General features: G+C 34.1%; 1 protein-coding gene across 2 annotated transcripts in view; it reads right to left on the bottom strand.

The window, feature by feature from the left end:
• The window catches only part of SI (sucrase-isomaltase), a 102153-nt gene extending 89159 nt beyond the window's left edge, over positions 1-12994 (bottom strand). For both annotated transcript variants that reach the window (XM_060011187.1, XM_060011188.1), the window contains exons 1-5: positions 12853-12994; positions 9984-10101; positions 8997-9133; positions 7249-7366; positions 6846-6955 (exon numbers count right to left, since the gene is read on the bottom strand). In XM_060011187.1, coding sequence (XP_059867170.1) covers positions 6846-6955; positions 7249-7366; positions 8997-9133; positions 9984-10101 — 483 coding nt within the window. In that variant the 5' untranslated portion in view covers positions 12853-12994. The remainder of the gene's footprint in view (positions 1-6845; positions 6956-7248; positions 7367-8996; positions 9134-9983; positions 10102-12852) is intronic.
• Between the last annotated feature and the right edge of the window lie 263 nt (positions 12995-13257).

Below are 13257 nucleotides of genomic sequence, written 5' to 3'. Positions count from 1 at the left end.
ATAGATGAGCTATTAATCTAGTCATAAACTTAACTTTAATATTGCTGAATGGATATGTACAGAATAAATTGTAAAAGAATTAATAGAAGTAGTTGGTCATAATGGTACTAAATCAAATAAAAATTTTTATTGACCAATATAAAAAAATGATAGTATTACTACATATTGATTCTTGAATACTGGGATTTTGTAATTTAGTTATCCTTGTTACATTTCAGTGATCACCTGCTTAAAACTCCTGCAAGAATTTTGAATTTTGTTTAAAATAAAATCTTAATTTTTGTGAAATTGTGGCTAAAAGGTAATGTACAAAGGATATAGTGTTTTCACTGCCAAATCCAAAAGACGATACTAATAAGCTACTTGGTAAAATAATAGCAGAAATTAATTTCTTTACAATCATGACTACAGCACTCCCTCTTGTGAGAACACTGGAATCACAACTAATTAATGAACAGTCATCAGCAGGAAGACATTGGAACTCACCAAAAAAATACCTGACATCCAAAGACAAAGGAGAAGCCTCAGTGAGACGGAAGGAGGGGTACAATTACAATAAAAATCATATCCCATAAGCACTGGGTGGGTGACTCACAAACTGGAGAACAATTATACCACAGAAGTCTACCCACTAGAGTGAAGGTTCTGAGCCCCACATCAGGCTCCTGAGCCTAGGGGTCTGGCAATGTGATGAGGAATTCCCAGAGAATCAGACTTTGAAGGCTAGTGGGATTTGATTGCAGAACTTCAATAGGACTGAGGGAAACAGAAACTCTACTCTTGGAGGGCACAAACAAAGTAGTGTGCATATAAGGACCCAGGAGAAAGGAGCAGTGACCCCATAGGAGACTGAACCAGACCTACCTGCTGGTTTGGAGGGTCTCCTGCAGAGGCGGGGGGTGGCTGTAGCTCACCATGGGGACAAGGACACTGGCAGCAGAAGTTCTGGGAAGTACTCCTTGGCATGAGCCCTCCCAGAGTCTGCCATTAGCCCCACCAAAGAGCCTGTAGCCTCCAGTGCTCAGTCACCTCAGGCCAAACAACCAACAGGGAGGTAACTCAGCCCCACCTACCAGCAGACAAGTGGATTAAAGTTTTACTGAACTCTGCTGACCAGAGTAAAACCTAGCTCTACCCACCACCAGTCCCTCCCATCAGGAAGCTTGCACAAGCCTCTTAGATGACCTCATCCGCCAGAAGGCAGACAGAAGAAACAAAAAGAACTACAATCCTGCCACCTGTGGAAGGAAAACCACATTCACAGAAAGAGAAACAAAATGAAAAGGCAGAGGACTATGCACCAGATGAAGGAACAAGATAAAAACCAGAAAAATGCTAAATAAAGTGGAGATAAGCAACCTTCCAGAAAAAGAATTCAGAATAGTGATAGGGAAGATGATCCAGGACCTTGGAAAAAGAATGGAGGCAAAGATTGAGAAGGTGCAAGAAATGTTTAACAAAGACCTAGAGGAATTAAAGAACAAACAGACATAGATGATCAATACAATAACTGAAATGAAAAATACACTAGAAGGAATCAATAGCAGAATAACTGAGGCAGAAGAATGGATAAGTTACCTGGAAGGCAGAATGGTAGGCTTCACTGCCATGGAACAGAATAGAGATAAAAGAATGAAAAGAAATGAAGAGAGCCTAAGAGACATCTGGGACAATATAAAATGCACCAACACTTGCAATATAGGGGTCCCAGAAGGAGAAGAGAGAAAGGACCCGAGAAAATATTTGAAGAGATTATTGTCAAAAACTTCCCTAACGTGGGAAAAGAAATGGCCACCCAAGTCCAGGAAGTGCAGAGTGTCCCAGGCAGGATAAACCCAAGGAGAAACGAGCCGAGACACATGGTAATGAAATTGACAAAAATTAAAGGAAAAGAAAAACTATTAAAAGCAACAAGGGAAAAATGACAAGATACAAGGGAAATCCCATAAGGTTAACAGCTAATTTCTTAGCAGAAACTCTACAAGCCAGAACGGAGTGGCATGATATATTTTAATGATGAAAGGAAAGAAAAACTATTTTCTTTCTAAAGGAAAGAAACTGCAACCAAGATTACTCTACCCGGCAAGGATCTCATTCAGATTCGATGGAGATATCAAAGCTTTACAGACAAGCAAAAGCTAAGAGAATTCAGCACCACCAAACCAGCTCTACAACAAATGTTAAAGGAACTTTTCTAACTGGGAAACACAAGAGAAGAAAAAGACCTACAAAACAAACCCAAAACAATTAAGAAAATGGTAACAGGAACATACATATTGATAATTACCTTAAAATATATGGATTAAATGCTCTAACCAAAAGACACAGATTCACTGAAAGGATACAAAAAGAAGACAAATATATATGCTGTCTACAAGAGACCCACTTCAGACCTAGAGACACATACAGAATGAAAGTGAGGGGTTGGAAAAATATTCCATGCAAACGGAAATCAAAAGGAGTAGAAATACTTATATCAGATAAAATAGACTTTAAAATAGAGAATGTTAGAAGAGAAAAGGAAGGACACTACATAATGATCAAGGGTTCAATCCAAGAAGAAGACGTAACAATTATAAATACATATGCACCCAACATAGCAGCACCTCAATAAATAACAGCTATAAAAGAGGGAATTGGCAATAACACAAAAATAGTGGGGGACTTTAACACCTCACTTACACCAATGGACAGATCATCCAGACAGAAAATTAATAAGGAAACACAAGCTTTAAATGACACAATAGACCAGATAGATTTAATTGATATTTATAGGACATTCCATCCAAAATCAGAAGATTGCACTTTCTTCTCAAGTGCACATGGAACATTCTCCAGGATAGATCACATCTTGGGTCACAAATCAAGCCTCAGTAAATTTAAGAAAATTGAAATTATATCAAACATGTTTTCTGACAACAATGCTATGGGATTAGAAATCAATTACAGGGACTAAAACATAAAAAACAAAGACACATGGAGGCTAAACAATATGTGGCTAAATAACCAAGAGATCACTGGAGAAACCAAAGAGGAAATCAAAATATATCTAGAGACAAATGACAATGAAAAAACGATGATCCAAAACCCATGGGATGCAGCAAAAGCAGTTCTAAGAGGGAAGTATATAGCAATACAATCCTACCTCAAAAAACAAGAAAAATCTCAGTCTAACCTAAACCTAAAGGGACTAGAGAAGGAAGACCAAACAATACCCAAAGTTAGTAGAAGGAAAGAAATCACAAATATCAGAGCAGAAATAAATGAAATAGAAACAAAGAAAACAATAGCAAAAATCAATACAACTAAAAGCTGGTTCTTTGAGATGATAAACAAAATTGATAAACCTTTAGCCAGACTCATCAAGAAAAAGAGGGAGAGGACCCAAATCAATAAAATTAGAAATGAAAAGGAAAAGTTACAATGGACACCGCAGAAATACAAACATCATAAGAGACGACCACAAGCAAATTTATGCCAATAAAATGGACAACCTGGAAGAAAAGGACAAATTCTTAGACAGCTATAAGCTTCCAAGACTGAACCAGGAAGAAATAGAAAATACGAGCAGACCAATCACAAGCACTGAAATTTGAACTGTGATTAAAATCTTCCAACAAACAAAAGTCCAGGACCAGATGGTTAAAGTGAAATCTATCAAACATTTAGAGAAGAGCTAACACCCATCTTTCTCAAGCTCTTCCAAAAAATTGCAGAGGAAGGAACACTCCCAAACTCATTCTACAAGGCCACCATCACCCTGATACCAAAACCAGACAAAGATACTACACAGAAAGAAAATGACACGCCAATATCACTGATGAATATAAATGCAAAAATACTCAGCAAAATACTAGCAAACAGAATACAACTCCTTAAAAGTGTCATACACCACATCAAGTGGGATTTTTCCCAAGGATGAAAGGATTCTTCAATATACACAAATCAATCAATGTGATACACCATATTAACAAACTGAAGAATAAAAAACATATGATCATCTCAGTAGATGCAGAGAAAGCTTTCGACAAAATTCAACACCCATTTATGATAAAAACCCTCCAGAAAGTGGGCATAGAGGGAATCTAACTCAACATAATAAAAGCCATATACGACAAATCCACAGCAAACATCATTCTCAATGGTGAAAAACTGAAAGCATTTCCCCTAAGATCAGGAACCAGACAAGGATGTCCATTTTCACCACTATTATTCAACATAGTTTTGGAAGTCCTAGCCACGGCATTCAGAGAAGAAAAAGAAACAAAAGGAATAAAAATTGGAAAAGAAGTAAAACTGTCACTGTTTGCAGATGACATGATACTATACATAGATAATCCTAAAGATGCCACCAGAAAACTGCTAGAGCTAATCAATGAATTTTATAAAGTTGCAAGATACAAAATTAATTCACAGAAATCTCTTGCATTCCTCTACACTAATGATGCAAAATCTGAAAGAGAAATTAAGGAAACACTTCCATTTATCATTGCAACAAAATGAGTAAAATACCTAGGAATAAACCTACCTAAGGAAGTAAGAGACCTGAACTCAGAAAACTACTAGACACTGATGAAAGAAATCAAAGATGACACAAACAGATGGAGAGATATACCATGTTCTTGGATAGGAAGCATCAATATTGTGAAAATGACTATTCTACCTAAAGCAATCTACAGATTCAGTGCAATCCCTATCAAATTACCAAAAGCATTTTTTACAGATCTAGAAAATGAAAATTTTAAAATTTGTATGGACACAAAAGATCCTGGATAGCCAAAGGAATCTTGAGGGGAAAAACAGACCTAGAGGAGTCAGATTCGCTGACTTCAGACTATACCACAAATCTATGGTAATCAAGACAATATGGTACTGGCACAAAAACAGATCAATGGAAAAGGATAGAAAGCCCAGAGATAAACCCACGCACCTATTGTCAACTAATCTATGACAATGGAGGCAAGGATATACAATGGCAAAAAGACAGTCTCTTCAATAAGTGGTGCTGAGAAGACTGGACAGCTACATGTAAAATAATGAAATTAGAACACTCCCTAACACCATATACAAAAGTAAACTCAAAATAGATTAAAGATCTAAATGTAAGGTCAGACACTATAAAACTCTTAGAGGAAAACATAGGAAGAACACTCTTTGACATAAATCACAGCAAGATCCTTTTCGATCCAACTCCTAGAGTAGTGGAAATAAAAACAAAAATAAACAAATGGGACGTCATGAAACTTAAAAGCTTTTGCACAGCAAAGGAAACTATAAACAAAATATAATGACAACCCTCAGAATGGGAGATAACTTTTGCAAACGAATCAACAAAAAAAGGATTAATCTCCAAAATACATAGACAGCTCATTCAGCTCAATAAAAATAAAAAACAATCTAATCAAAAAATGGGCAGGGCTTCCCTGGTGGCGCAGTGGTTGAGAGTCCGCCTGCCGATGCAGGGGACACGGGTTCGTGCCCCGGTCTGGGAAGATCCCACATGCCGCGGAGCGGCTGGGCCTGTGAGCCATGGCCGCTGAGTCTGCGCATCCGGAGCCTGTGCTCCGCAACGGGAGAGGCCACAACAGTGAGAGGCCCGCGTACTGCCAAAAAAAAATAAAATAAAAAAAAAAAAAAAAAAAAAAAAGGGCAGAATATCTAAACAGACATTTCTCCAAAGAAGACATACAGACGGCCAAGAGGCACATGAAAAGCTGCTCAACATCACCAATTATTAGAGAAATGCAAATCAAAACTACTATGAGGTATCACCTCACACCGCTTAGAATGGGCATCATCAGAAAATCTATAAACAACAAATGCTGGAGAGGGTGTGGAGAAAAGGGAACCCTCTTGCACTCTTGGTGGGAATGTAAATTGATACAGCCACTATGGAGAACAGTATGGAGGTTCCTTAAAAAACTAAAAATAGAACTACCATATGACCCAGCAATCCCACTACTGGGCATATACCCAGAGAAAACCATAATTCAAAAAGACACATGCACCCCAATATTCATTGCAGCACTATTTACAACAGCCAGGTCATGGAAGTAACCTAAATGCCCATCGACAGACAAATGGATAAAGAAGATGTGGTACATATATACAATGGAATATTACTCTCATAAAAAGAAATGAAATTGGGTCATTTGTAGAGATGTGGATGGACCTAGAGACTGTCATACAGAGTAAAATAAGTCAGAAAGAGAAAAAGAAATACTGTATATGAATGCATATATGTGTAATCTAGCAAAACGGTACAGAGGAACCGGTGTGCAAGTCAGAAATAGAGATACAGATGTAGAGAACAAATGTATGGACACCAAGGGGGGAAAGTGGGAGTGGAGGGTTGTTGTGGTGGGATGAATTGGGAGATTTGGATTGACATATATGCCCTAATATGTATAAAATAGATAACTAATAAGAACCTGATGTATAAAAAAAAATAAAATTCAAAAAGAAATCATGACTAGAAGTGATATCAGTAAAAAGAACTAGAGAGTGTGTCACATTGATATAGAACAATTAACATCTTTCTCAAATTAAATTTTAAACTAATGTTTTATCACAGTCTTTAGTTGAATAACAAAAATTACTAAAGTTTTTTGTACCAAATATTTTACATTGACTATATTATTAAATTCTCCAAAAACTACTGCCAGAGAAAAATTTCTTATGTTATATTTGACTAGACTGTCTCATAGAAGTAGAGTAAAGAGTCTAAACTAGTTCTTTGCTTTGGAATAAATATTTACTAAGAGGGAAATGTCTTGTTGGGGTGAAAAGTCTATTCATAATGTGTTTTATTAATAACTTTTCTTTAGAAATCTCAAAGACCAAACCTTGAACCGGAAACGCTTGGGTGTCTGACTTTGAGTTGTGAGGAGAACAGTGTTAATGTCATTTCCAAATAGTGTTGGTGAAGGTATCCTGTTTAATTTGGCTTCAAGTCCTTAAAGAAAGAAAAAATGTTTGCATGAATTATGACTTCATTTACAAAGATTAATAAGTATTAAATGTTTTCACATTTTCTAATTTTCTTTCCTGTCACATATAATGACTTTGTTTTTTCATTTGGAAGATACAATCATGCAAAAAATGTCCTTAATAAACCAAATTGAACATTTTTGTGTACATATTTCCCATTTGATTTTATTTAAGATATCTTTCCAAAGAAAATTTTTAAATGTACTTTTTTCATTCAACTTAAAATATGTTGGATCATCATGATAGAATACTTCTCACCAGTATTTGTTGATGTTGTTCCCTCAGCATTATAGCCATGGTTATCTACGAAGAAGCACCAAGGAATAACAGAATTATTCCATGGCCTCCAGCAGCAACCTCGAGCTGCACAAAGTGTCTGATAAAACATTTATTAAAGGAATCATGGGGTTAGTATTGATATCATATGGGTCAATCTCTACTTTTTAAACATACACTCATTCCAATAAATGTCTGAGTGAATGTTTAAAAAAAATCTTATTTCTTCAAATATATAATGTGCTAAAATATCATTTATCCTTTTGTTCCTTTCACTTGGAAGAAATATAAATATTTGATGAATTGAATTGATTACACCCTATCAGAGACTGATGTTCTGAGTTGTGATTTATCAAATTTACATAGCAATACACATTATTGTAAGCTCATGTTATTTTAAAGGTTCCTGCCCTCTGGATAATTACAGTCTATTCTGTTGTCATGTAGTCAATGCAGAAGAACTAAAATATTTATTGTGTACCAATTATGTATCAAGTTGCAAGTGAGGCTATAAAGATGAAGATATGGCCCTAAACTTAAGTCTACATAAAATGTTTAAGGTAGTTATTTCCAGAAAATTAGTAGTTCAATATGATTTAAACTAGTTTGTGCCAGTTGTTGCAAAATCCAATGAATAAAGTAAAATACTAAATTCTCAGTAATTTTATGATCTATATGGAAAGTTTATATGAAGTGGAAGAAAAATTATATATGTTTATAGTAAAAGTTGAGTCACATGGTGCTGCTGTGTGTTAACAATGGTATAATCAAAAATCTATTTAATATTTAAATTTATTAGTGTGACATGTTTTCATAATTTGAATGCTTGTGAGCTTTTTCTTCTTGGCTATTTGTCTTGAAAAAAATGTTAAAAGCCTCCACTTTCACCAGCTGACGGTATACATGTTAACTTCTCTCCTATTTTTAACATCAAATTAAAATGGCATCAGGTACACATACACACACGCGTTCACCCATACACATGCAAATATGTATATTGCAAATGAGAGCAAATAGGAGCTGAGCATTTTGGAGGGTCATTACCTAACAGAATCTAAAGTATGTGTGACTTTTGATATAGACATTGCAAAATGGGAATACATACACACACACACACACACACACACACACACACACACACACAAATTCACTCATTGACATTTTAATCCCATGCAAGTCATGAAGACCAAGGGAGAGTCAAGGTTATGTGAATCCATTCAGTTACACTTAATTTTCTCCATTTGAGCCCCTTCTGCCCAATTACCAAATAATAAAAATAAATAATTTTTAAAAATTAGAAGAATCAACGTTACTTAGTTTTCCACAGACTATTCTTAATGTTATCATCACAAATACTTTAATAGAATGTAGATATCTTTCTCAAATGTTCTATATTGTCAAAGGTTATACATTTTTTTTAAGAAGTAGATTGGAGAGGATAGAATTTCATGAAGATTTATATTTTAACAATAGTTTGTTAAGCATGGGAAAATATTAACTTGTTAATTTGAATTGAAAGGAAGTACAGAAAAGCAAGCTCAGTAATTTCCATTATCTCTCATCTGTTCATACATAAATACAATAAAAAGAAATGCAGCCTAATTAATGGCTAGAGTTTTAAAAATATGGAATTGATCCAATATTAAATAATTATCTTAATATAATTATCTTAATATAATTATCATACTATATATCTATTCATAAAAATATTAAAGACTTTTGTTGCAGACCTGTGTTGGAAATTGTTCTGGAATGCAGTTTATTCTCTCATTGATGAGATCATTTAGCACACTTGGACATTTTCCTGAACCAGGATACACAGTGGTTGTGTGAATGGTAGCAGGGGTTGAAGTAGAACCACTGACTTCTGGGAAAGAAAAAGGTCAATAAAAGAAAACATCATTTTAAATTAATTTTTCAAGTAACAAATACATTGAAAGTATTCAAAAATGTATATATAATGAAAATTAACATAAACTTTGCATTTAAATAAACCCCACAAATTCAAGTCCTAGTCACCAAAAGGGAAAGATCCAAATGATATTTAAAACTGTCAAAGCCCTGTTGACTGTTCCTTCAGAGAATCAAAATACATTCACAGGAGGTCCTGAGGTAGATTTAAAAGGAAACAAAATGTATATTCCCACTGTGCTTAAAAATTGTGTTTTAGAGATGAAGAAAGAAGGTGGAGAAACATGGATAGAAATATTCAGAAAAAAAAGATAAACGTTTCAAGCCTGTTTCATTCCTGCTACCTGTTTTCTCATACAACGTCTCTCTTCTTAATAAAAAATTAAGCCTATGACAAAGAGATTATCCCCCTAAATTTCCCCCCCGCCTCCCTGCAGGTATCTGAAACCCAGAGCAAAACCCCACTAATGAGATTTCCTACTAGTTAGAAGAACCTCACTGGTAACTATAGATGATTATTCCACTGTTCATTAACATCCTGATCCTTTTGCCTCTTTGCTATTTCTTAAGGAACACAATATGGGGAAGGCCATTAATATCAAAGGACATAGATTCCTTAATTAAATGATGCTTCATTGAAAAACCTGCAATATAATGGATAGAAAAAATTGGAGTAATTGTGTAACGTACCTGAGACCTTTCTTCATGCATTTCATCTCATATAGATTACTTTTCAAAATCCATAATTATTATGTAGTAAACTTTATCTCAACCTCACTATAATAAGTATTTTCAACATTATTTACCTTCAACAGCAGGTGTCTTAGTTGCTAAAACAGCAATTAGGGCAATAGCTATTATTGTAACTATAGCAAAGAGGACAATCAGAGAGATTTCTAATCCAGTAAATTTCTTCCTTGCCATCTAAAGAAAGAAAAGGAATATATGTTTGAAATGTAGAATATACAACTACAATAAGTGACCATTATTAATATAAAATTATACATATTTGGGTTTTTTTGTCTACTAAGCATAACACAAGCAGAGCCACAGACAGCTCTATCAGTTTATAATCTAAAATAATACACATTGGCAAAAGTGTAAACAAAACATGCAGTTTTAAGTAAAAAGAATGAATTAGTGATGCACATTATAGTAGTACACTAAAATGAAAATACAAAAGGAAAAAGGTCTCCAAGTAGGTGCATCTTGCTCTCTCATTTTAGAACATTTTTTCAAGTCAAAGAAAGCTTATGCTTGCATTATGTTCCTTAATTCCACAACAATTGTATGAAGGAGATGCTGTTATTCATATTTTACTCATTAGGAACTTCAGGCTTAGAGAAAATATTATATTTTTCAAAGTCAAGAAATCCAGTTCTTCATACTATAACTATTGCGCTCCAATTCCAACAGTGCTTTCTTATAAGGATATTGTGGAAAAGAATATAAATATAAATATGTGGTAAAGAAAATAAATATAATTATATAAAAGAATACAATACAAAATGTAAAATATATATACACCACACACACACACAGATATATATATACACACATACATATGGTATACATTTAGAAGTTGTTTCTTAAAAAAATAAAAAAAATAAACTACATGCTCTCCAAGTTCCACCCTTAAATAGCAAATAAGATATACCAAACTCTCATATCAAAAATATATATTCATTTCAGATAACATTATGCATCTGAGTTAGCATCCAGAGATGCCTAAATGTAGGTAGGGAAGAGCTATTCTCTAGTAATTATCTTAAAACTTATTTGTTTAACTTAGTTTTGACCATACATCTCTTATCTCTCCTAGTCTTTAAGTTTCCATGGCTTTTCTGTATTTTATGTTTTTATATGTTTTAATTCAATGGCATATACCTAGATAGAAATTCAGAATTTTCACAGTAATTGCTCTTATAGATTGGATTGCTGGTTTTAAAATAAAATTTTTTGCCCTCTCATACCAGTCCCTCCTCCTGTAGCTATCTATGTCAGCTCACATACTCAGTTGTTCCAACCTAAAAACTTCTTTTCCCTCTTTCATATCTTTCTACCACATTAACTTATTCAACAAGTCCTGTTGATTCTACCTCCAGAATATTTTCAGAATTATACCCTTATCTTATCCCCACCAATGAAATATCTTTTTTTTTTGAATAACATGTCTTCTTAGTAAACACTGTTTAATCTTTCTTCAATTCTTCCACATTTGCTCTTCTGGGTTAGTTCCAATTTATGCCCAGTTCAAGTGCCATGTCATCTGTGAATGTTTTCCTACTTTCAGAAGCAGAGTTTATCTATCCTCTTCCCATTTTACAATAGCACATAGTATATCTATTGCAATTATTTAAACATGTGTTAATTTCCTCCACTGGATTGTTATATTCCTAATAGCAAGAATCATGAAAGTAGTTCAGAGTCTGACATCGAATAAGTACAAGCTCAATTTTTAAAATATACCTTATGATTGAATGTTTAAAGATTAGCATTCAATTTTAGCATATGATTTCCTGTTATAGATATGTAAACTGTTTATTACATCAGGAATCTTCAGAGAACCTGAATGAATGTAAGCTAAATTTAAATAAAGCTACATGATCTAAGCAGTTGTTTAGAAAATGAAACCCAGTTGCTCAATGTTATGTGAGAAACAACACAGTTGCATTTAATGTTTCACTTTAAATAAGTTTAACTATCACTCAAAGTAATTTCACTTTGAGATCAAAAAGCCAATAAAAAGGATTATGCATTTCTTTTAAGGGAAATCTAAGAAAAAGTGCACATTGTCCTGAAGCTAACCCTCTTTAAGCTAAAATAATCAGAATAAAATTAATGTACCAAAATTAAATTATTCATATGAGTACTTATAAATGATCAGTACTAAAGCTGTTCATATGCTGTAGGTGGTAATTACAGTGATCGTATTTTGGATCACAGTAATTTTAAGCAAAATATTTTTGGGGAAATTATATACTGATGTCCTTTCTCTGTATATTTATTTTCAAAATGAGTAATACTTTATAAGATGCTAACTTGACTGATCTTTAAAAGATCAGATACAGGGCTTCCCTGGTGGCGCAGGGGACATGGGTTCGTGCCCCAGTCTGGGAGGATCCCACATGCCGCGGAGTGGCTGGGCCCGTGGGCCATGGCCCCTGGGCCTGCGCATCCGGAGCCTGTGCTCCGCAATGGGAGAGGCCACAACAGTGAGAGGCCCGCGTACCGCAAAAAAAAAAAAAAAAAAAAAGATCAGATACAAAAGATTAAATGCTTTATAAATGTAGCATTCTATTCTGCATATATATATTTTTTAAATAAAATATATTTAATCATACATAGAGTATTTCTTTACATTTCAAAATATTTTTGATCTTTATTTTCATCTATATAGAGCAATTCAACTAAACTTGCTATGATTCTACTTGAGTCTGACAAAAATTTTAATGAAGAGCTGGGCAAAGAAAATATTCTCTTTAAAGAAATTTAGAAATGTTTTTTCCTGTTTTAGTACAAGGGGCTATATATTTAAAATGGCAAATGAAAATATGTTATAGTTGCTATTTTAAACAAGTGCAGATAGACAGGAATATTGCTAACATGAATTAAAGGAACACGCAATTACTTGGAAACACGAAAGTAACGAAGACATATGATTGGTAAACTTACCTTATTTCCTAGTCTGGTCTTTTTGCTCTGCTGTACCAGAGTTGGGCAAGGCTGCCAAAGTAATGATCAGGGAAAACTGCTCAGCTATAAATTGAGCTACTCATAATGTTTTATTGCACTCTCACTAGCCTATCAGTATTTAATAAACTTCTGCTAACGTGCAATCTAAAAAAACCTTAATCCTGAAAACAGCTTGTGTAAATATCTCTCTCTGGGAATCTAGTTAATTAATAATTGTGCTCTCAGATGCTCTTTGATTTCTGGAAGCTATGAGCTAGCTTAAGAACATAAAAGTACTTATTTATATTGTTTTTTTCTCTTTTCAAAATTGTATTTCTTCTACTATTTGGATGTTGCTTTAATTACTATTTTATCTCATTGTGTAAAATTTAAACTCTCATTCAA

The sequence above is a fragment of the Delphinus delphis genome, chromosome 4 (assembly GCF_949987515.2).
Source record: "Delphinus delphis chromosome 4, mDelDel1.2, whole genome shotgun sequence".
NCBI lineage: Eukaryota > Metazoa > Chordata > Mammalia > Artiodactyla > Delphinidae > Delphinus > Delphinus delphis.
Note: the sequence above shows the minus strand (reverse complement) of the source record. Positions and strands in the feature narration are given on the sequence as shown.